This window comes from Salminus brasiliensis, chromosome 12 (genome assembly GCF_030463535.1).
Source record: "Salminus brasiliensis chromosome 12, fSalBra1.hap2, whole genome shotgun sequence".
NCBI classification, from domain to species: Eukaryota; Metazoa; Chordata; class Actinopteri; order Characiformes; family Bryconidae; genus Salminus; species Salminus brasiliensis.
Window position 1 is genome coordinate 2,544,926 of NC_132889.1, and position 25,476 is coordinate 2,570,401.

At 44.5% G+C, this 25,476-nt stretch overlaps 1 protein-coding gene across 4 annotated transcripts in view; it reads left to right on the forward strand.

Annotated features, from left to right (window-relative positions):
* The window catches only part of unc5a (unc-5 netrin receptor A), a 282,706-nt gene that overhangs the window by 165,303 nt on the left and 91,927 nt on the right, over positions 1-25,476 (forward strand). For all 4 annotated transcript variants that reach the window (XM_072693119.1, XM_072693120.1, XM_072693121.1 and 1 more), the window contains exons 3-5: positions 18,338-18,481; positions 23,213-23,316; positions 24,105-24,285. In XM_072693119.1, coding sequence (XP_072549220.1) covers positions 18,338-18,481; positions 23,213-23,316; positions 24,105-24,285 — 429 coding nt within the window. The remainder of the gene's footprint in view (positions 1-18,337; positions 18,482-23,212; positions 23,317-24,104; positions 24,286-25,476) is intronic.

Here is a 25,476-nt window from a genome sequence, read left to right on the forward strand (position 1 = left end):
GAGCGCCGTGGCTTCTTTACCCTCTGCTGAGGCAAATTAACACCTTATCGCAGCCTGGAAAGCCGCGAACACCTGTGCGTCTAAAAAGGCCTCTTTTTTTTTTTTTCCCGTGTCTCGCTTCAGTCATCGCATAGTGACACGTGCTGTCATGATAGTCACACTGTGCTCTTATAACATAACAAACCAAACGCAGCGCTCTCAGAAGGCCAATTTACCGTGAAAAGTGTAAACAGATAAAGACAATTGACTTTGGCAATCCAATAGCACGCTACCTGCATAGCGAGGCGTTGATGGCGCTAGATAAAAAATCAATCAACAGATAGGTGTCATCGTGAACCCCTGCTAACCTTGGCTCGCTGCTTATTTTAGTAAATGGGAGGCAGTTAAGGGAAATTGTTGCTTTTAATTGCAAAGCAGTCGCGCTTCGCTGCAGCGCTGAAGTTGACGGGCTTCAGCTGCGTTCCTAGCGGCTTCAGGCTATTGATTTTCCTGGGGGTGTTCCCTCAATTGGACCTTTCTTGTTACCACAAGGTTAGGGTACCGGCTGTACTTTTATCTGTACAGCTGTCATTGGGCTTGTACATTCATACCTCTAATCCGCACCTGAAATGGATCGTCTTTGAATAAGAGTCCTAATCCCGGGCCATTGGCGAAGATGAATGAATGAAAAGACAGGCCTTCCTATCCAGCATCCAGCTCCTGAAATACTCTCAGAGGAGAAATTACAGTTGGGCCGTTTTGTGTCACCGTGTGGTTTGAGATTGTTTCTTGAGGGACTTTTCCGATTGCTCTGTGTGCAGGGATAGATTACCGCTGGGCAAATGAGGCCAGTGCCTGAAGGAAAGGATGGGGGGGGGCATTGACAAACAGAGTCCTCAAGGGGGCTTGGACCACAAGGCCAAAGGTGGTTCATATACGTGGGATAATAATGCACTTCAGATGTAAACAGCAGATGATGAAATACACCCGTGGACCCACACATTATGACCACCGATCTAATTCACCAATATAGAAAAAAAACAACAACAGCTCCCACTAAAATACCTCTGCACTTGCCCTGTGTAACTAAATCATCTGATAGCCATAGACGTTCCAGCAGATCCCTCAAGTCCTGAAAGTTGTGAGGTAGAGTCTCCACGGATGGGACTTGGGGGTGTTTAAGCCAGGACCAGAGTTGGACAAGGTTGTAGGTTTGATACCCAGGATGGCTAAGCTGCTACTGTTAGGCCCTTCAGCAAGGACCAACACTCTGGTCCAGGGGTGCTGCAGCGTGGCTGACCCTGAGCTCTGATCTGCAGTGGACCCTCAGAGTCATTGATCACTGGGTTGTTGGATTGATACCCAGGTTCACTAAGCTGCCACTGTTAGGTCATTGAGCAAGGCCCAACACTCTGGTACAGAGCATGGCCGACCCTGAGCTTAGTGGTTAGACCCCTGAGTTATTGATCACATGGTTGTGAGTTCGATACCCAGGTTTGCTGAACTGCCACTGTTAGGTCATTGAGCAAGGCCCAACACTCTGATCCAGGGGTGCTTCAGCATAGCTGACCCTGAGCTCCGACCCCTTTAGTGGTTAGACCCCTGAGTTATTGATCACATGGTTGTGAGTTCGATACCCAGGTTTGCTGAACTGCCACTGTTAGGTCATTGAGCAAGGCATAACACTCTGATTCAGGGGTGCTTCAGCATAGCTGACCCTGAGCTCAGACCCCTTTAGTGGTTAGAGTACAGGGTTATTGATCACATGGTTGCGAGTTTGATACCCAGGTTTGCTGAACTGCCACTGTTAGGTCATTGAGCAAGGCATAACACTCTGATTCAGGGGTGCTTCAGCATAGCTGACCCTGAGCTCAGACCCCTTTAGTGGTTAGAGTACAGGGGTCTATTGATCACATGGTTGCGAGTTTGATACCCAGGTTTGCTGAACTGCCACTTTAAGGACCTTTAGCAAGGCCCAACACTCTGATCCTGGACTTGGACCTGGGATATGTGACGATTGTCAAACTTACTGCTGTTTTCTCTGGCAAGGTGGAACTGTCTGCCTCTGCACAGCCCTGTCGTAAGGGTTCCAAACTATCTCATGCATCTATTCAAAGACAGGGCCAGAGTGCAGCACCCCTGGAGCACAAAAGGCTTGCTCATGTGCACAGTGCTGGCAGGTATCTGGTGTGTGTTGACTCAGCATCACCTCATTCACACCTGTGCTGAACTGTGGCTCTGAGATTGCCTGCTGGCCCTGCTGCAATTCGAGCATCGGAGTATTTAAAGGCGCTGGGTTGGAGGCGTGGGCTCTAACCACTGTGCTAACACCATCTGTATGAGCCTTTTTGCCAATATCTGGCATACGAGTCATAGGTATAACTCACAAATGGTACATTTTGGCAGACCTGTTGGGAGTTGGGAGTATTTGCTTGCTTCCAGTGATGCCTTTTAAATGAGCTTTAGAATGAAAAGATGTATGCAACCGACCAATCAGAGCACACCTGCTCTCTGTTCTGTGTTTAATCCTGAGGTAAAGTAACAGGGTGGTAAATAATCGTGTAGAACTGCATCTGGACATTTCTCGCCTCAACCAAAGTCACACACCTACTATTTATACAACAATCACCATCCTCTATACTCTTTGAAATCCAGTACACCTACGGTTCTACAATCTTATTGGCTGAGCCACATTCAAAGCCCAATGTAAATCTCATAACTTCTCCAGACTCGTGGACTTAACGAACCCATTAGGCCTATTAAATTCAGGTCTGTCAGTCAAAGGGATAAAGCAAACACACTCTGTGCTTTATAGTATTGAGGAGCTTCTACTTCAAACCATACAGCACGGTCTTCCGAGACACAGTTTTGTCACATCATTTTCTGTACTGTCAGAGAAGAGCGCTTATTTTGAAGGTACAAAGTGATTGTCAAGCTTGTGGATCAAATGACAGGACATCCAGTCTCCCTAAAAAAATGACAAGAGCCATATTGCCTTTATTTTTTTCTTTTAATTGAAGACATCCCAAAATGAATGGAAGTGAAGGAAGTTCGACACCCAGGTTTGCTGAACTTCCACTGTTAGGTCATTGAGCAAGGCCCAACACTCTGATCCAGGGGTGCTTCAGCATAGCTGACCCTGAGCTCTGACCCCTTTAGTGGTTAGAGTACAGGGGTCTATTGATCACATGGTTGTGAGTTCGATACCCAGGTTTGCTGAACTGCCACTGTTAGATCATTGAGCAAGGCCCAACATTCTGATCCAGAGGTGCTTCAGCATAGCTGATCCTGACAACCGACCCCTTTAGTGGTTAGAGTACAGGGGTCTATTGATCACATGGTTGTGAGTTCGATACCCAGGTTTGCTGAACTGCCACTGTTAGGTCATTGAGCAAGGCCCAACACTCTGATCCAGGGGTGCTTCAGCATAGCTGACCCTGAGCTCAGACCCCTTTAGTGGTTAGAGTACAGGGTTATTGATCACATGGTTGTGAGTTCGATACCCAGGTTTGCTGAACTGCCACTGTTAGACCATTGAGCAAGGCCCAACACTCTGATCCAGGGGTGCTTGAGAACTTCTCTCATATCTCTCAAGTATCTCAAGTCTTCTCTGGCCTCAGCATCTCACTTCCCCTGTCCTGCTTTGGAAGGTGAACACTGGGGTCCTGGTTTCATATATTTGAGCTATTCAGGTACATATCAGAGTGAAGGCCTGGCATGTGGATCTTGTGGTTTACAGTATGGTAGTCAACCAGAGGGTGTCCATTGTTTGATGAACCTACAGTACCTGAATGTCATGTTCACCTTGAGAAAGCATTGCCATGAATCGGCCTGGATTGATTGGTGTTATGTCTGCATACTGCCTCCCCAGCCTTGAATATTCTTTAATGGCAGTCCTAGTGCAATTGTGAGGCCATGGACGTGGCACTCGTTGTGGCAAATTGGCAGTTCCATCAAAGCTCGGCTTCAACAAACTGTCAAGACTAAAAGCAAGCCTTGACCCAGACTGGGGCATTACTGACTGGGGCTGACCCCTGCTCCTGCTCTGTCTGATGTGGCTCCTCTAGAACCAACTGGTACTGAGACAGCCGGGCCGCCAAGTTGTTGATTAGATTATAGAGACATGTTCTTACCCCAGAGCCACCTTCACCCTCATATGACCTCCACTAATATCTGTATTGGGTATTGTCCAGTGTATCCACTGTGTTACTGTACTGTGAACATTAACCAGAGAGAAGGCCTGTTTCCAGAAAGCGAGGAAGCAGAAAGTCCCAGTTAAGGGGGAATTAGACCACCACTCACATTCAATTTGTGACCTAACTAAAACACCAGAAGGCTTAGAGGGTTGTTTTTTTATAAGTTTGTAGCTGGTACCACACAATGGATATCAAAATGTGATTGGTGGATTCCTTCCGTCAGTTTCTAATTACACCATTAATCTGATGGATTTGGTTTTCAGTCCAGATCCTGAAGGCCTAGCCAATGGAAGTGCTTTCTGGGCTATATATCTGCCTAGCGACCACTAGAACAATATAGACCCTGGTTGGACAATTTTCGGTGGGGCGTTACATAATACAAATGTGACAACACTGAATAACATCGAATAACAGACATTTGTTTACTTCCCAGAATTCTTTGAACCTTCTTTATTCACTTTTTGGTCCAAAAATGGTAACTTTACAGGAGACAGAAAAAAGCTTTAACTTTCAGTGGAAGTAATTGTTGACCACTCCTGTTGGTTCATTCATGATGAAATTACAAGTACATAAAAAGGACTGTGAATATAATTTATATTTAATTAACAAAAAAAAATGTTGATGAGGTTTTGTTCCAACAGCAATTATATTCTACTCCACTAATTAATACTGCAGTAAAATTTGATCATTGTTTTTCTAGACTTTTTAAAATGTATACTGTTTTAATATTGATTTTTATCCATCAATATGGGTTATTAATATATGTCTTATATGCCTCATATGCCTTATATGCCTTACCATAATTCAATGCAGTCAATTGTAATAATGTGAATCTGGCAGTTGTTCTTTACATTACGTCAGAACTTCATGATAATTGGACCAATAGAAATGCTCCAAAATGACCTGGAATAACATCTTTTTACTTTGACATTGAAAGTTAAGAAGGTTTTTGTTCCTCATTCTTCAAAGTTTCCGTTTTGAGGATTAAAAATAAAATAAAGTAAAAAAAAGCACCTTAAAAAACTGACATTCATTAAACATTAATGTATTTAATTATTATTATAAATTCTGTAATTATTTAAATAAATAATATTGTGATTAGATTTCCGTATTTATCCCCTTTAGTCCTAATTATTCTGTTATTGATTCTAATACAGAAACTATTGTTAATAATTTGATTGGCATTTAAGTTTAGCATATTTTGTGGAGTCCCACAGGGTTCTATTTTAGGGCCAGTGTAACTTACATCAGGCATGACAGTAATCTAGTCGTCAGGATTCTAACTCACATACAGGGTTTAATGAGTTGATGTAATAATTGACTATTTGTATGTATGTATGTATGTATGTATGCATTTATTGATGCGAATTGATACATATTGATAAGAGTTGTTAACAAACTATTAGCTAATTACAAATTGCTGTCATATCAGGGATCTGTTATTATAGCAGTATGCAAAGGGAATCAATGTAAATTTATACTGTGTTATTTTTGAATGTCCGTGTTTGTTCTTATTTATTTATTTTAAACTAGAATTCAGTGTGGGTTTTGATTCCCGACGCTGGGCTATTCCACAACTGGCTTCCCTCTAACCATGAAAGAAGACAGACCGAGCGCTGTTCCACAGTTCTGCAGACTGCTCCTCAGCTCTGCAGCTCTGTTGTTGCTACGCTTTGTTAGAAACTGACTGAAAGTATTTCTTGAGAAAAGGGTTCGGGCAGGAAAGGCAGCAACTGATCCCAGATCAGCGTCCTCAGAAGCTGCACCCACACGACCCCTCGGAGACTGCATCTCATTAGAGCTTTAGAGGAGAAAGCAGCTCAGATTTTTATTCCCCTGACGGCTCTCCCGGACCACACACACCACACTGCAGAGATTATGAGCGCCAGACTGCTTTGATATCTAGCCCTAAAGCGCCTTGTCCGTTTGGTACACAGCCTCGCGTTTGATCCCGAGTCTGGGGCTCCGGTTTGTTGGAGACCGTTTTAACAACAGTATTACTATCGCCTGCGTCTGGGAGTCCCTCACTGTTGACAGAGTGTGAACAGCGATTACTGACACACTAATCACCTGGGATGCTGCGGCAGCGGCCTTGCAACACCTTAGCAACCACTAAGCAACTCCACAGCAGCCACCTATCAACACTGTAGCGAACACCAAGCAACCACTTAGCAACTCCATAGCATCTGCCACAGCAACCGCTTGGAACACCTGAGCAATGATGCTGTAGCAACTGCCTAGCAACCACCTAGCCATGTCTTAGTAGCCATGAAGCAGTTCCATAGCAAAAACCTGGGATGTCATAGCAACATTTTAGCAACACCTGTTTTTGGTCTAGCAGCCAACTGGTAACACATGCAAAACTCCATAGCAGCCACCTAGCAACCATTTAGCAACACCACAGCAACCACCTGGGACACCTAAGCAACACCTTATAAAAAAAAACGCCGGTTTTTGATCTAGCAAACACCTCTAAGCACATCTAAGCAATTCCGTATCATCCACCTAAGGTTTTGCTAGCAACCGCATAGCAACACTATAGCAACCACTTAGTAACACTATAGCAACCCCCTGGGCTTTAGCGGACACAGCAACAACTTGGAACACCTAACAATGATGCTGTAGCAGCTGCCTAGCAACCACTGGCAATACATAAGAAACTCCATAGCAACCACCTACCAATCACTTAGCAACACCACAGCAATGACCTGTTGTCACATCTTAACAAAAACATCCTGGTTTTGGTCTAGCAACAGCCTCGCAATACCTAGGCAAATCCATCACAACCACCTAGGGTTGTTCCAGCAGCAACATAGCAACACAATAGCAACCGGGACATTTCAGCAACATAAAAAACTCCATAGCAACAACCTAGCAACCACCTGGGACACCTTAGAAACACCTTAGCAAAAACACCCTGGTTGCGCCTTACAACACCTAAGAAATTCCATAGCAACCACCTATGGTTTTGCTAGCAAGTACTGGCAACACTATAGCAACCACTTGGGATACCATAGCAACTACCTAGCAACACCATAGCAACCGCCAGCGGTTCTTCTTAAAGGAATTCAGTACCTCTGATGTCTCTGCTGGGAAAGCCAGCATTAATCAGCCTGGCTGCCGCTGCTCCTCTCCCGGTGTGCATCAGCCACGTCTGGAAGTTACTCACCGTTTGGGATCTTCACTCAGGCTGGGGAAGTAGATAGAAACGTGAGCGGCGATTATGGAGACGGCACAGCTCGAGACACAATAATGCAATTAAAGCGTACGATTGTTAGTCAAACGACGCAGGGAATATATTTAACGCTGGCTGTGGCGTTATTTACCGCGGCCGGACCGTTAATGCGTTTTAAATGCATTGTTTGTTTACCGCTGTAATGCAGAGCTAATGATAAACATCATTTCTGCCTTTGGGATGATAATGCAGGTGATGGTGCTCATTATCTGTAAGGTCAAGTGTATTGGTGCGGTGCCTCATTGCAGAAGTGCTCAGTGTATGAGTGGGTGGAGGAGGAGGGGGGGTGATAAAAGTGGGGCTTTTCCTCATGACGAGCCCTCTCTGCACGAGAGGTTCACAGCTGTCCGTTGGAAGTCGTCTGCCTCGATCCAGATCCGCCGCTGATGAATCTCAGCACCCTGTCCGTCTGCTCGGGGTCCTAATTGAATTTCCCCGGTCACAATGAAAACACACTCTAACCTGCCAGCTTCAGCCCGTGCCTTTGATAAGCAAATGACCCTCGTGGAATTGAGGTCAGCAGCAGCAAAAACAAGAGCGAGCCAGAAAAATAAAAGGCTCTCGCCGAGACAAACCCTGAAACGTCTCGCCGAGGAACGAGCCCAGTGATGTTTATCCGGGGGTCTGGAGGGTCTTCATGTACACACATCATTTATAAATGCAGACCCGACTCCCCCTGAATGGGTTCCGGCTCTGAGCAAGCTTGCTGTTGCCCCTTCTTTTTAAAAGAGAACATGATGGCGGGGGAAATCATCTGGGATACTGTAGCAGCCACCTAGCAGCAACTTAGCAACACCATAGCAACCACTGAGCAACCTCCGCAGCAATCATCTAGCAACAACTTAGCAACTCCACAGCAGTCACCTAGCAGGAATGTAGCAACCACTGGGTTACCATAGCAACACCCTAGCAACCACTAAGTAACCTATCAATAACTTAACAGCATAACAACCCCAAAGCAACATCGTTGCATCATCTAGGATACTATGGCAACAGCATTGCAGCTCCCCAACAGCAACAACTTAGCAACACTAAGCATAGCAATGAGTAAACAACTTAGCAACCTAGCAACACCATAGCAACCACCTGGGATACAATAGCAACCACACAGCCACACCATAGTAAACCACCTGGCAACACCTTAGAAAAAGCACCCTAGTTTCACGTTGACAACCACTTAGCAACAGCCTAGCAACTACCTAAAAGTGAAAACCACTTAAGCTGCACATCCATTCTGTGTTTATTACTTACTATTTTTATTAGTAGTTGTAGCATGTTTATTATTATTATTATTAGTAGTAGTAGTAGCATGATTATTATTATTAGTAGTAGTAGTAGCGTGTTTATTATTATTATTAGTAGTAGCATAATTATTATTATTATTAGTAGTAGTAGTAGTAGTAGCATGATTATTATTACTATTATTATTATTAGTAGTAGTAGCATGATTGTTATTATTATTAGTAGTAGTAGCATGTTTATTATTATTATTAGTAGTAGTAGTAGTAGCATGATTGTTATTATTAGTAGTAGTAGTAGCATGTTTATTATTATTAGTAGTAGTAGTAGTAGTAGTAGCATGTTTATTATTACTATTATTATTATTAGTAGTAGTAGCATGTTTATTATTACTATTATTATTATTAGTAGTAGTAGCATGTTTATTATTACTATTATTATTAGTAGTAGTAGTAGCAGTGGTACCATGTTTATGATGATGATTATTATTAGTAGTAGTAGCAGTAGTAGCATATTTATTATTATTATTATTATTATTACTATTAATATTATTATGTATTACTATTATTTTTATTATTATTTTTAGTAGTAGTAGTAGCAGTAGTAGCATGTTTATTATTATTATTATTATTACTATTAATATGATTATGTATTACTATTATTATTATTAATATTATTATGTATTATTATTATTAGTAGTAGTAGTAGTAGTAGTAGCATGTTTATTATTATTAGTAGTAGTAGTAGTAGCATGTTTATTATTATTATTATTATTATTATTATCAGTAGTAGTAGTGACAGTAATAGCATCTTTACCTTCACCGTACATCTTAACATCTTTACTGTAATACTGCTTTTATGCTTCATAGTTTACCATGGTTTTATGGTTTCAGATTGATTTGATTGGATTTGATTGTATTTTACTAGCAGCTCCCACTAAATGTTCCACATCACACTAACCTGCAGAACCTCTGATGATTCTGTAAGGCTGCTCACCAGCGTGGGATGCTGAGACAGAGTGTGCTGGTAACCTGTTAAATACATCTATTTCAGGTTTTGCCAACAGTGTGGTCATTATTTACCAGTCAGAAGAGAGGGCAGTGGGCCTCAGTGTACTGTGGGTGTTGTTTAGCATAGCTGTAATGTGCCGCACAGTCTTCATGATACATCACAGGAGGGATCGAGCTGGGTGAGTGGGAATGATGTTAGAGCTTTTATTGATTTTCGTTCATATTTAGTCCTAAATAAGAGGGGTGTTTCATAACAGCAGGACTGTTTAATGTAGCCGTGAATGACCAGCCTGTGGGCTCGTGTGCCGAAAAAAAAAACTGCTGTAATTCAGCCCTGCTTGACCATTCTCCAACCTGAGCCCATTAGAATCGAGCAGGCTGTCACTGTGCCTTTAATATACGCAAATAAGGTCCGGGTAAGGTCCAGTACCCCACCGAGCCCGTGTTCCACCCATGTGAGCCTTGTTAAGTAGGAAGGGGAGCCCTGTAAAGAAGGCCCGTGGCCTCAGTCTCGTTCACAGGGAGCTGATAGGCCTCAGCTTTTGGTCCCGTCAGAGTCAGCTAACTGAGGTCTGGGGTCGAGGCCAGCCGCGGTTTGACCAGTTCAGGCAGGTGTGTCTATGTCGGGCAGGACTGTGGATCCGGCTTTATGACATACACACACCACACAGGAACACACACGGGTCCCACATTAAGATCAGCCTGGTCAGATCTGAGGCTGACTGAGGGATGAGGTGTTAATGAACTCCTGTCTCAGATAAGCAGCTTGGATTCGGGGCCGCGGCCAGAACACCTGTTTCAGCGCTAGCGCTGCCGGGCCGGTGCTGTTCCTGTCCCAGATGGTCAGTTTAAGCAGTTTAATTTAAAGTGAGTCTGACTTGTTTACGCTTCAAATCTCCGAACTGATCAGCGGCACGGTCCCGGACGGGCAGCCCAGATCCGCTTCGCTCCGTATTTTCATTTCCATTCTTCTATCTGCTCGTCTCTGGAGCTCCACAGCTCCGCCTCTCCTCTGTTCCATCATTCTCAGTCAGGAGCATTATTCCAGCTCAAGGTTCTGCGTGTGTGTGTGCGTGTGTGTGTGCGTGTGTGTGTTTGTGTGTGTGTTTGTGTGTGTGTGTGTTGGGTAATACAGGAGAGAAACACAGTGCAGAATTTCAAGAAGCAGAGGGGAGAAAATGTCGAGCTTAATCAGCAGCAACTCAGAGAGAGAGAGAGAGAGAGAGAGAGAGAGAGAACAAGGGTAGGACAAGTTACAGAAAAAGAGTGAGGCAAATGAGAGAGAGACACTAAAAGTAAAGAGAGAGTGAGAGGAACAAGAGAGACACTGAGATAAGCAAGTTAGAGAAAGAGAGAGAGACCGAAACATAAAGGAGAGAGAGAGAGAAGCAAAAGGGTGAGAGAGATAAAAGAGGTAAATAGAAGCAAGACAGACAGAGAGCAATGGGGAGAAGCAAAAGAGACAAAGTGAGAGAGAGGTAACGAGATGCGAGAGAGAGAGAGAGAGAGAGAGAGAGAGAGAGAACGAGACAAATAAGAGCAAGAATGAAAAAAACTAGAGAAGAGAGAGAGAGAGAGAGAGAGCAAGGAAAGAGAAAAAGAGTAAGACAAATGAGAGAGAGACACTAAAAGTGAAGAGAGAGAGGGACAGAGACAGAGAGAGAGAGAGAGTAGCAAGAGAGACAGAACTAAGGAAAGGCAAGTTAGAAAGACAGAAGCAGGGGAGAGAGATGTGACAGAGTGTGTGAGAGAGAGAGAGAGAGAGAGAGAGAGAGAGGAAGGGGGGAAGGAAGAGAAAAAGGGAAAGACGAGTTAGAGAGAGAGAGAGAGAGAGAGAGACATTAAACGTGAAAGGAAGAGAGAGGAGCAAGAGAAAGGGAAGCAGCGGAGACAGAGAGAGACAAAACAAGGTAAAGAGACAAATGAGAGAGAGACATTAAACGTGGAGGGAGAGAGAGAGGAAGAGAGACAGAAGCAGGAGAGAGAGAGAGAGAGAGAGAGAGAGAACAAGGAAAAGACAAGTTAGAGAAAGAGAGAGTAACAAATGAGAGAGAGACACTACAAGCCAAGGGAGAGAGTAAGAGGGGGCAGAGAAGTGAGAAACAGAAAATAGGGAGAGCGAGAAAGAGAAGAGAGAGAGACTAAGAGACGTAAGAGAGAGAGATAGAGGGGTAAATAAAAGCAAGAGAGACAGAGAGCGATGAGGTGAACCAAACGAGAGAGAAAGTGAGAGAGAGAGGTAAAGAGATGCAAGAGAGAGAGAGAGAGAGGGAGGAAGGAAAAGAGAGAGAGAGAGGGGTCTCGCTTCACCAGCAGCCCTCCTGGCTTTGTGAGCCATGGCCCAGGAATAGAACCCCCCCCCCATACCCCCACCCCGCATCGGAATGAAAGCTGCACCGGCTTTGGGTTTAACCCCGGAATTCCAGGGGAATTTTAATCGCCTGTCTGAACGCTCCTCTCAGCGCTCCAGACAGCGCTCCACACTCTGCCGGGCTGCACCCCCAAACCCCCCCCCCCTTAAGCCCAGGTCAGCAAATCGGCCGGGCGCTTCAAAGGGCCCGTATCCTGCAGCTGCCGGGTGTTAGCCTCCCAAATATGAGTATTATCCAGATCTAAACATCAGAAAACAGTCACAATTCATTTACCTGACTACTTTACAGTGTATCTTTATGTACAGGTATGTAAATGAGCTCTGTTCTGATTGGCTGACCTGTATTTCAATGCAACCTGAAATGCTGCTCGTAAGTTCTACATACCTAAACTACGGGGCTAAACTGCTCCATAGGGTCCTATTCTATTGGCAGACCTTCTCTGTGTGGGGGGAGGGGTGTCCACAAACATTTGGACATGTAAAACTGTATGATGTTTGCACATGTTTACGTATCAAAAAACGGACAGGATTCCTTTAACGGGCCTCTCACTGTCCTTGTCAGGTTATGCTACTATACCTTTAATGTAGGTATATGTAAATGAGCTCTGTTCTGATTGGCCTATGTATTGTTTCTCAATCAGAAAGCAGAAAGCTTTTAACTTCAGTAAGAATGTGGCCGGGCTAAACCGTTATACGACGGACAGGCAGCTGTATCTTCAATTAGGGTATTTTTGTGACATCACAACAGACGATAATAATAACATTAATAATAATAATAAGCTTAATTAGCATAAATGGACTGTATTGACTAAACAAGCAACACTTTTAAGTAAGCTAAAAAAATTTTTAAATCGGCCCTTTAAGTGTAAAGGCTCTATTAGGGCCCTTTCGGTCTTTTCCGGCCCCTAATGAGTTTGTGTGGGTACGGAAGCGATATGTGCCATCCGTGGGTGATGGGGAGCTCCCGGCTCCGTCTGCATCTCAAATGCGGCCCTCTGTCTTTGCTTCAATTACGCTTTGACTGCCTGACCTCCCCCGTCCCACAGGGAAGGTTGCCAAAGCGACCTTAGCTCAGGGCTCCAGGGTGAAGATTATAATGGCTTTTCCAACCCGAGCCTCGGCTCCCTGGTTAATCACTCGTTTTAAACATTCACACTGCTGAGTTTTATGCCTTATCATGCAGCTCTATCTGCCAGGCAGTAAAAGTGGGCTTTAAAGGAACAGTTCGGCAGAATAGTTCGGTCAGATTTGCACAAACTTGCCATTGTCGATTATTTTGACCAGGGATGCACCGATCTGGCTTTTTCAGTTCCAATACTGATACAGATACATAAACTCTGCATATCGGTCGATACCCGATACCGATCCGATACCATTGCTACATTAATAAACCGTATACCTCACCTAATGTGCGAGAGACTTAAGGCATCAGGATTGACTTCAACTTTACTTTATATAATATAACAAATTAACACAGATATATAGAAGTGTACTAATTATTTTTTTGTCACTAAAATAAACACTTGTGCGGGACACTGCATTCAAATTCCAAAAATTCAGAATAAAAAAGGAGTCAAACTTCTTAAAATATTCTTAAAATTTTAATATATGTTTAAATGTATTTTAATTCATTTAATTGAACTTTCACCATCATTTATGAATTTATCTGGTTTTATTTAACCTGACTGAGCTCGCTTTTGTATTAGCTAACTAGCTAAATGAGACTCACTATTTTCCAGTCAGATGATCTGAGGTGAAAACACGCTAGGCTAATAACGTTAGCTGAGGTAACAGACATTTAGTCTATGTTCATCTTAAACTTTAGTTTAGAATGACCGGCTTTTTGGTGTAAATTTCACACCATGTTATCTAGCACTACTAGGGTTCTTGAGGTCTCGCTGTGGCAAAATGCTAAGTGGTGCGCTGTGGTGCTCAGGGAAACCGAACAGTGTTGGAAGTGTGAACACAGCTTGTTTACTATGGACCCCACCGTGGCTGCTGCTGTTGGCAGCGGTGGCTCAGCGGTCAGAGCTCCCAGCTATTGATGACAGGGTTATGGGTTCGATACCCGGGCTCAGCAAGCTGCCGCTGCCACAACTGTCTCTGCTCACAGGCTGCTGGAGTTGGCTGCCCACTTCTCTTCTCTGGGTAGATCACTAGTGTGTTACAGATGGGTCAAATGTGGAGGACACATTTCGCTGTACAGTGAGAAATACTTGGATTTAAGTATTTGGGGAATATAATAATAATTATTAGAGTTATGAGTGGCATTAGCTGTGATAACGAACGACCGGCATTGTTTGTTTGTTTGTCTTGTCAAAACTTTCCTTTAGAAAGACTGTCCTACTTGGTGTAAATTGCAAGCTCCTTATCTACCACAGCTTTTTGTGGGCTCGTTCTGGGTGTAATACTAAATGCTAAGTGGTCCTCCATGGCACTCATGGAAACTGAATGGCACTCAGTCACCGAACGTAGCCTCGCATCAACACAGGTTGTCGGCATCAGTGTTTACACATTCTTGTCTCGCTGATTTGATCAAATTCGAGAGGAAAAACTTTATTCAATTGGAATAAAATTAGTAGAGAATTCAGAATTCAGCTGTCAGGACCCCATTGAGGACCCCGTTGTTGCTGCCACTGTTGTTTACAGCTATACGACATTCTTTTGTCCAGACGTTGAATCTCGAAGGGTTTCGGGGGAAGCTCTGGATAAAATTTGATGTAAATATGAAAAAAAAAGAGAGGCAAAGAAACGGGATGCAATTACAAAAGCAATCAGGGTTTGAAATGGCTTTTCACTCAAAGCATTTCAGAGCCGAGCCCTCGTAATAATTGTCTTTCGCGTTTTGTGGCGAATGGTAATTAATACAGTCGAAAAAGCGTCACATTTCGCATGACGCGCTCTGCATATACACATACCCTCTCTCAGACACTGCGGCGGCAGAGCCGGCATGTGCTTCAGCTGCAGGAGTGGAGGCTGGATTTGCTGGAAGCAGGGAGAAACCAATTGGGTTGTTGACACTCCGAGTGAGACAGGTTCAGATCTAATAGTAATCACGTGTTCCTCCAGTCTGCCAGCATGTCATTATGAGGTGTGGGTTCGTATGTATGAGTGTGTGTGTGTGTGTGTGTGATTTTTTTTTCCTTTTCCAATATGCCACATCATTCTCTTGCCTATTATTCCCCTCCAACAGACTGCCACAAATAGAATTAAAGGGCCCATCTCCTACATATCTCATGTACTGTAATTCTCTCCCTGAGGAGCACTTCTAACGCTTGAGCTGTTTTCTGCTTCAAAACCAGTCGTTTATTTTTGCACGACCAACCTCTTTCCTTCTCCCTCGGAATTATACACACCGATATTCGGAAATGATCTCTCCTCTTATTGGCTGACACAATCACAAGCGCCTTGTGTTGTGTCTCGTTCAGGACACTGCACACTGCCTCGGTCACTTCAGTGTGAATAGGCTCTCTAAACTGCTGGAGGCCGAATGGGCGGGATATGTCTGTGGTTGTGACCAATCGCAGCCATGATTACCCAGTTGTATGAGTGTGTTTGGAATGGTGTGCACCAACTGCTAAACAGAACTCACTGTTTAATCACTGCCGCAGATGTTCTGAGACCCTCCCCCTGACTGTGATTGGTTCTAATTACTGACGCAGATGGTCTGAGACCCTCCCCCTGACTGTGATTGGTTCTGATCACCATGATATTTATTCTGAGACTTATCAACCTGACTGTGATTGGTCCTAATCACTGCCTCAGGTGTTCTGAGACCTCCTCCTGACTGTGATTGGCCCTGTTTACTGCCTTATATGTTCTGAGACCTCCTCCTGACTGTGATTGGTCCTAATCACTGCCGCAGATGTTCTGAGACCTCCCCCTGACTGTGATTGGCCCTGTTTACTGCCTTATATGTTCTGAGACCTCCTCCTGACTGTGATTGGCCCTGCTTACTGCCTTAGATGTTCTGAGACCTTCTCCTGACTGTGATTGGCCCTGTTTACTGCCTTAGATGTTCTGAGACCTCCTCCTGACTGTGATTGGTCCTAATCACTGCCTCAGGTGTTCTGAGACCTCCTCCTGACTGTGATTGGTCCTGATCACCATGATATTTGTTCTGAGACTTATCCACCTGACTGTGATTGGTCCTAATCACTGCCTCAAATGTTCTGAGACCCTCCCCCTGACTGTGATTGGTCCTCATCACCCTCAGGTTTGTTTCACAGCCTCCTCTCGACTGGGAGACCTCCCCATGACTGTCATTGGTCCTGATCACCACCTCATTTGTTCTGAGACCTCCCCCTGTACTTTTCTAAGTACAGCTACTTGCATCAAACACGTCGTCCATGATAAGGACCAGTTCAATACAGATGCGATGCTGCAGATACTGATTAAGTTGGATCACAGCGTAATATTATATAGCGTGCCGGCGGCGGCTCTGCCTCGCTTCCCTGTTGCCATACAAGTATACTGCCAAGGCCACCTGCACGCACCTGCGGCGAGACCCACCGGGCACGGCCTGCACAGCCCCTAGCATGGAGATGTGGGTCACAACACGATGGTCTGTAAAATATCCAACCGCTGAGCTCCTGAGGAGCTGGCAAACGTCCATGAAGCCTCAACATGTGCAAGAAAAGTAAAGCCTCTTAAGTGCAAGAGAAAGAGAGAGAGAGACAAAAGGCTGGAGAAGAAAAGGAGAGAGACGGCAGAAGGGGGATGGTGGGATGGGACGAGGGAGACGTGGGCATCTTCAAGGTCAAGCTTTTGTATTAAGAGATGAGCGATAGCTGGAGGGAAGATATCACAGAGCCAGTGAGATAATTTTTCATTGCATTATCTTTGCCTACCCCCCCCCACACACCCACCCACCCCCAGCCACCACCACTAGCCCGCCTTTTGCTGAAAACACACACACACACACACACACACACACACACACACACACATACACATACACACACACACACCCTCCTTCCAATACAAGAATGTATAATGCGTGACGGCTGCTCTTCGCTGCTTAACTCTGATGACGTTCATTCATAATTGTCAAAAACGGAATTATGCTGTCGGACGGCTTCACGCTGTTCGTGTGGAGATTACTCAATCAGCCGGGGTGGCTGACAGATTGTCACAATATGGAATGCGTTTTTATGATTTTTTAAGCTTTTTCTTCTCATTCGGAATTCATTTAGGCTTTAATAAGGCACCGTCTCGTCACTGCCTCATTCGTGTGGAAGCGTACACGATCAACATGGGAAAAAAACATCATCATTGGCAACCCCACAAAGCAGATGTTCACGCTGTCCAAAAACCCCTGACTGTGTACTTCTGGAAATGTTCAAGTACACTGAACAGCCATAACATTAAAACCACCTACCTAATGTTGTGGAACACCTCTGATCTGTTGAGGGATGGACTCCACAAGACCTCTGAAGGCGTCCTGTGGTATCTGACACCAAGATGTTAGCAGCAGATCCCTTTAAGAAGTCTCTTCATGGATTTCATCAATGAGCCTTTCCAAGGTCTCCAGTTGTCCTTCCTTGGAGCTCTTTTGGTAGGTACTGAGCACTGCTTACCAGGAACACAACACAAGACCTGCCTGATGTTTCGAAGATGTTCTGACCCTCCAGTCGTCTAGAACATCATAGTTTGGCTCTTGTCAGAAATGCTTCCCACACATCACCTTCTCTATTACAGTTATGATACTTTATGGAGCTAAAAGCTGAGCAGTAAGTGTTTATTTTTTTCAATAAAACACTGATATTAGAATAAACACTAATAATAACACTCCTTCAGAAAGTCAAGTTCATCATTAGAACATCTCCAAAGTTCTCCTCATGGAGTCTAGTATTATTTAGAGTTCTCCTCAGATCAACACCTGGTTTGGTGGTAAATCAGGGCTTAATGATGGTAAATCAGGTGAGCTGCTGCTGCTGCTGCTGCTGCTGCTGATGATGATGATGGAGTTGAACACATCCTCCACGCTGTGCTGGCTGGACTGGGGGGCGTCCAGGAGAACCCTGGAGGAACCGAGCTCTGTTCTTCAGACTAGCTCACCGACAAGATCTCTCCCTACTTTCTTTCTTCAGAATGAGAAGCTCTTGTTTCTCCTTTTTACTGGATTTATCAGCTGCTTTATCTGTTCTGATGGGATCTGGAGCGTTTACAGTAAAAACTGCTGAAAATTGCTGAGAGACATGATCTGAAATAATGGGCTTAGGTGTCTAAAACCTGAACAGTCGAAAGTTGCCCTGGTATTAAAGAGTTAACCATGTTTATATGTGTCCTCTCCTCTTCTCTGTAGGTCTCCCTGTGATGCAGGTGAAGATTGACATCTCCAGGCAGCAGGTGGAGAAAATCTTCGGCCTGGAGGATTACTGGTGTCAGTGTGTGGCCTGGAGCACTACAGGAACCCAGAAGAGCCAAAAGGCTTACGTGCGAATCGCCTGTGAGTTATCCTAACACGTCTGGACCAGCCAACTGCTCGAAATCTGGGGCATGAGTGTGGAAAGAAGGAAAGAAGGGAAAAAAAACAACCCAACTTGTCAGTGTGTCCAGGGGAAAAATGTTCAGAATTCAGCCAGGCTTCGGCTGGAGGATCTTTCCCTCTTCGCCAGGTCTGGTCTGCTTTGCAGAGGAGAAGATTTTTAGCTCTTCCAATCCTGCGTTTGATACGCTCTCGAATAAAAATGATTTCCAAATTGCATTTAGTCCAATCAATCCGAGCACTTCAGCTTGAGCGTGCGTTCCCCGAGGCTGATGGGTTTGAATGACTTATTTAACGTTTTTGATTGGGAAGTTTGATCAAAACCAGCCCATGGCGTGGTTAAGCCGCTAATCTGCGATGTAACACGCGGTAATTGCCTCGAGAGGCCACACAGTTTCCATATCTAGCAGCGCGATAATGCGATTAGGCTCCAGGAGGCCCCGTGGCCGCTTCGCTTAGGAGGGAATATCGTCCCCGGAAGTGGGGGAACAGAGTGAGACAGAGAGAGAGAGAGAGAGAGACAAAGTCCCCTTTGACAAGCCACATTCATAGCTCAAAAAACAATGATGAAAGCACCTCGCAATCAGACCGGATTTATGGAGTGTAGTGTATCAACCCGTCGTACAAAGGGGGACATCGCTCCCCACCTCGGCCTCAGATCCGAGGAAAAGAAGCCCTTAAAGCAGCTGTGAATTTATTTATTTATTTATTTATTTATTTATTTATTTATTTATTTTTACAACCACCCCTCTATTAATCTCCTCATAAACATGCATCATTTAAAACCAGGACTTTGCAGCGCATGGGACTGCTGAAAGGAATCGGACCCCCCACAGACGCTTTAAACTCAACCTCGTTTCAGTCCCGCCTTCAAAGTCACGGAAGTGTTGGATAAGGACGGTGGCTTTTTTTCCCTACCTCCCACGGCCGTGCTGCCCGCAGTGCTGCCCAGACCCGTTAAATCCAGTTTAATTAAATCGAACGAGCCGAAGCCCTCTTTACCGCTCAGCGTTTGGTATGGCCTGATTGCTATGGACAGGCATGACATGGGCTTCTTTTTTTTTTTCTAAGGACTAAAATGACTAGCGGTGATGTCTTCATAGAAAGCAGACAGTTAGCCACTAGTTACTTCGCTAAACGTGCTAAGTGTGCAGTGCTCAGACTATGAGAGTAGTTTAACCACTTCTGCTTCTCAAATATCTGCAGTGTTTAAAGAAATAGTATCCAGATGTTCCTGTCAGAAAAAAGGTAATTGTTTTGAGGAAGAAATCAAAACATGCACTCTTTAAAAAAGGGAATCTTCAAGGGTTCTTTAGTAAAGGCAATGGTTTGAAAGTACTGTAGAACCATGACATGAATCATGAACCATGATCCATGGTATTTTAAATTAGGCTTGGTGCCTGGTGCCTGGTAAAATGGTTCTTCAATACAACAGGAACCTCTTGTAGATGGTTTGTAGCACTTCATATTGTAATAATTTCCCCAAAATGTAATAAAACTTATTAATGTTATTGGATTTTCGCAAATTATACATGCATATTGGAATATTATTGGTAAAAACTGTATTATATCAATGACAGGCAGATTAATGCATTATTGTAGAACCATTACAATTCCAGATGTTCACGTGAGGAGAAATGTCATTGGTTTAACCAAGAAATCTTTTCCAAGATGCCTTTTCAAGGGTTCTTTAATAAAGACAATGGGTTGAAGGTATTTTAGAACCATGATAACTCAAAGAACTATTGGAATGCCATTAAATTGCTCTTAAATTGCCTGGTTCCTCAACCTTGCAGATGGTTTGCATCACTTACTATTATAGAAACTGTAATAATACCCAGAAGTGAAATCCCAAAATGTTGCACTTAAATCAAAAGTACTAAAACCCAATAATGTAATATTATCAATAATAATCAATACTAATATATGAAATTAGAAATAATGTATTGATTAGTATTGATAAAAAAGCTATTACAATAACTGTCAAAATCCTGTATTACATTATTATGCAAGTTTGATGCATTCTGGTAGAGACTTTGGGTGGTGCAGACTTGTCAGTGTGGTTTAGGACATACTGTGGACGATAAAAATAAACGAAACTCACTGCGAAGCTGCTTTAGACAGCAGGTGGTGTGTTAAATTCTGTCTCCACCACAGAATTGAACCTGAACACGTATTCCAAAATGATAGTTTTAGCTTTAGCTGCTGTTCTGGTGTTTGATGTCAATGAAAATTCACGAGATATGAACGAACTCAAGGTGAAGTAAATGTTAACTTAGCTAGTGCAAGCAGAGACAAATAACAGTAAACAGTAAGGTAAGAAATGTGGGTTAACTCAAGATTCAAGACTAACTTTATCAAAGTATGAATTAGGAATGTTCTGTAACATCTGGATGTATTTGGTGGTGGTGGAAGGGGGGGGGTCAGTATTCGGCACAACACCTGTTGTCCACATGGCTATCAAAAGAGGTTTGTTCATTTCTATAGTGTAAGTAAGTAACTTAGAAAAAGCTTAACTGCATCCAACAGTAAAGGCAGCATTGAGCTAACTTGGTGACTGTTGATTTATAGTGTTTCTTAGCAACATTAGCATCGTATTTTTTAGTGCTATACTAAAGAACAGATAGCAAACATCTGGGGTATTTACTGTGAGACGCAACATCAGCATCAGTCAGCATCATCCTTTAAATCCCCAAACCTCCTCAATTCATACGAAGGTACGTTTGGGTAGTTTTGAATAACAACGCCTACCCCTGCTACACGCCAGCCAGTCAGTCGTTAGTCACCCCACCACGTCGCTATGCAGAAACGGATATTCCACAAGGGCAGCTGTCTCCGTAGGCGCCTCTTCGCTCAAGCCGTCCTCCATTACACCAGTCGTAAACATTTATGCAAAGATTGTTTTGAAAGCATTTTACCGTCCATTGCCACTATGACTCAAACCGTCTTTATCAGCAGTAACGTAATTTGGAGGACCAAATGCAATCTGACTCGCATCAACACTTGTCTCGGTAGCCTGCGGGTTGGAGGGGCGTGCGGATACCCCATTGTAGAGTAGTGTGTGTGTTTGTGTGTGGAGGGGCGGAGGAGGAGGGATAATGCAATTGCTCTCAGTTGATGCTTGGCCCCGGGGCTTCAGACAGCCATTCTCTAACGCAGCCAAGCAACACCAAATAAGCGCTGGGCCCTGTGCCGCCTGTGCGCTCTCAGATCCCGAACAAACAAACAAACAAACAAACACCAGCTAAAGGACACACCTGGTTCTGGGGAAATCTCTCCTCTACTGCAACTAACCCTCACTGCGGTAATCAGTTACCCAGTCGACTGTTTTCCCACTTATTTAGCATGTACGTTGACAATGTGCTGCATTGTTCAACCCTGTTGCTTCCGTGGGTGAGGAACTCCCACACTTTGGACTTTCTGTGCTTTATTTCCCACTGCTGCCACCATTGTTCAAAATTCTGTCTGTATAACAGGCACTTTCTTCACTTATGGGGCAACAAATCAATACACGTTGCTGTAGTTTACTGCAAGATGTGGGAATGACTGCTTGGAGCATTCTAGTTATGAACTGTTCAGCATAATAGAACCCCTTTCTTTAGTAAACAACATGTCAATAATAAACAACCTTTCCTTTTCTTCGTTATTTGTGTTGTAATCTGGAGATCCCTGGTGGTGCAGCCTTCTAAGCACTGGCCAAAGCCATTTGTGGCTTCTATGAGTGGGTAGGGTGGGCTTGGAGGAACGGTCAGCGGGGGTTCTCTGACGAACGGGTTTGACATTGCTTTAGATTCAGTTGGGGGAAGGACATGCTATGTAGACATTAGCCTCCCAGTGCTGGAAGCATTGAGTAACAGTGGAGGTTCTAGCTAGTGGGTGGGAATATTGACTGGATGACTGGGTGACTAATTTGAGGAGATCACTGGAGATAAAATGTCTCAATCGAGACAGGCTTTACTTTGAAGTACTCCTAGGGGAAAATTTGGTCTGACAAGTTGGGAAACCAACATCAGTAGTTTACATACAGACTGCTACACATAGCACCAGGTGAACTTTGGGATGTACTGCTTTAATGTCAATGGAAAACTCAAATACAAGCAATGCATATTCAGCCACACATGGCTTTAATTATTAGAGCTGTTGTGAAGTATCTGACAGCATCTTGTTTGGCGTATCTAATGCTAACAGGCCGAAATGCACTAATGCACAAGTGAAGTGAATGACCTGACATTTTCAGACAAGCCGGTGGTCATGTGGAGACTCTGTAGTGCAGATAGACAATAATCACCTAATATTGATACAAGTCAAAGCTAATAGAGTTTGTTGTCCAATTAGCTTGACTTTGTGCGACTCGTTAGTGCGTGCATGGCCAAGAAAAGTAATTAAGTAAAGTATAAGCAACACACTTTTCCTTCAGTCTCCATTTTTCCATCAGTTTGTTGTAATATTAAAAAAAATTAGGGTGACCCCCCCCCCCCCACGCCTCAAGCTTGCACTGTTGCTTGTTGAGAGCATTAGAAGGTTAAATGGTCTAGAGCTTACTGGCTTGTGCAGTTCTGATATTAAGAACCTAAACTTTTAATTAACAGAAATGGCCCCAGTAGCACCAGTAGCCTTGCCTGAGATGTGATGTTTGCTGCTAGGCGGTCTGCCCAACCTGAAAGTGCTAATTGACGTTCTTGTGGTTTAAAGATCTGAGGAAGAACTTTGAGGAGGAACCGCTGGGTAAAGAGGCGGCGCTGGACCAGGAGGTGCTACTCCGCTGCCACCCTCCAGAGGGCGTGCCCACAGCTGAGGTGAGTAAGACAAGAAAGCTCATTATTAAAGCTAATTATCCTGCTAGTTGATTTATCTTCGCGTCTGGCAATATTTCCTGTCGTGTAACGGCGTGGCGTCTGTCTTGTCAGCTGGACATAGACGAGAGGCTCAGCTCTCTGCTTCTGGCAGCTCCGCTCACTCCATTAATAATGCATGCAGGTTTGCGGAGGACGCAGGACTGGACCAGACTGTGGCCAGCTGTTTTGGCTCAGCGTTGCCCACCGGAGTCTGCAACCGGCCCAATAACAACAGCAGTTACCCTGCTCTCTGCGCTGGCCTCGCAAGGCGGTCACTGCATGAAATATTGAACTCCAAGCTGACTTGTTTCCTTGTTTCCAGTCCCAGGATGACTGGGAGAATGAATCTCTGAAGGAATACATTTCAGCTGTTCCGCATGGCTGCGTTAAGACTTTTGTACCTTATTAAAATTAAACAGGACCAATCAGAGCTGGGTGCAGTAGGACAGCAAATGCGGTGCCACAATTATTCCTATCGTTCCAGTTCTTAAGCTGTTTTACGAGGGCCAGGTCTTTGTTTTCGAGCAAATCTTTAGCAGTGGGGATAAAAAAGAGAGGCACTAATCCTCTGCGCTTCTCCCTGACGGCAAAATGAAACTCCTGCCAGGTGTCTAAACCCCTGCACCCCGGCGTCAGTCCTGAGGACGGCCCAGAGCCGCACCCCGAACCCTCCAACGGTGCCAGATTAAGCCTCTGAATGCCTTTTTTTCCCTGTGGGTGTGTGTGCTTGTGCATGTGTGTTTCTCCAGGTGGAGTGGCAGAAGAACGAGGAGCTGATCGACCCCAAGGCTGACCCCAATTTCTTCATCACAGTGGACCATAATCTCATCATCAAACAAGCCCGGCTGGCCGACACCGGCAACTACACCTGCGTGGCCAAGAACATTGTGGCCCGACGCAAAAGCTCCTCGGCCGCCGTGATTGTCTATGGTGCGTCTCTTCCCCAGCCTCGTCCCTTTCACACACCCTTTCGGTAGTTACACAAAAAGTTGGAGATGGGTTTTGACCTGCGAGTCAGGAGTAATTCACTGAGGGCGGCTTGATAGACAGTTCTGTTTGAGGCACAGAAATGGCTAAAGATTTGAACAGCTGCTAACCAAGCCGATAAGAAGGCTGCGGCAAAGAAATAGCGAATGCATGCTAACCATTACGGGCTTTGCACCACCAACCGTCATCCACTAACCCTTTGCAGCTGTCTATTGTGACAGCTGAATCCCAAAACAATCGCAGATGCCAGCGATCACATACCGCTAATCATTTTCAGGTGTCCGTTATACCAGCAGAATCCCAACATACCAGCATACCAACAGCCGTGTTGGGATTCTGCTGTTATACTTGACGGTGGCACCAGTCGTCAGCACCAACAGGTGTGATTGCGTGAGGAATTCCAACAGTGCAAGTGCTCTTCTACAATCATGTCTCTCCCACCTGTACACAGTAGCTGGACTTGCACTGGAAGTGGATAACGAGTTGGCTTGATAAGCTAGCTGACCTTTATTATTATGCGCAGCCTTTGCCCATTCCCAATTCCACCGGGAGGTCCCTGGACACCCCCGGACCGGAGGTAGCATACATTAAAGGCACGTAATGCTCTCGGCTAATCAAGACAGTCAATCAGTCACGAACCGAGCAGCAGAGCAAAGCGGCAGAAATCATCAAGGGTTCCGGGGTTGCCTTCTGGAGGGACACTGAGGAGAGTTTTCAGAAAATTGAAGCTGTTCTCTTTTTGCTTAATATTTAATCTTCAGCTTATCAAACCGATTATTCCGTATTAATGAGAAGGACGGGGCGAAATGACCGGGGATGAACATCTGCACAGGGAAAGGAGGATCTCTTTAATGTGCCATCAGGCAAAGAGAGCAATCAGGATGCTGTATTTTATTAGCAGGAAAAGAAGCAACAATGAAAACAATTATTGCCCCCAATGATGGAGAGATTAGATTAGGCCGTTGCATTGTATTGAATCGCATGGTTTTCCGCAGGAATTGTGATTGTGAGGACTCCGCGAGGGGACCGGAGCAGTGAACCGAGAGAAAATCTCGCCCCATTGTTTGCTTTTTTGTGCCGTCAATCACGACGAGGCCCTCATACAGAGGCGGAAAAATAGCAAATAAGTGGTGG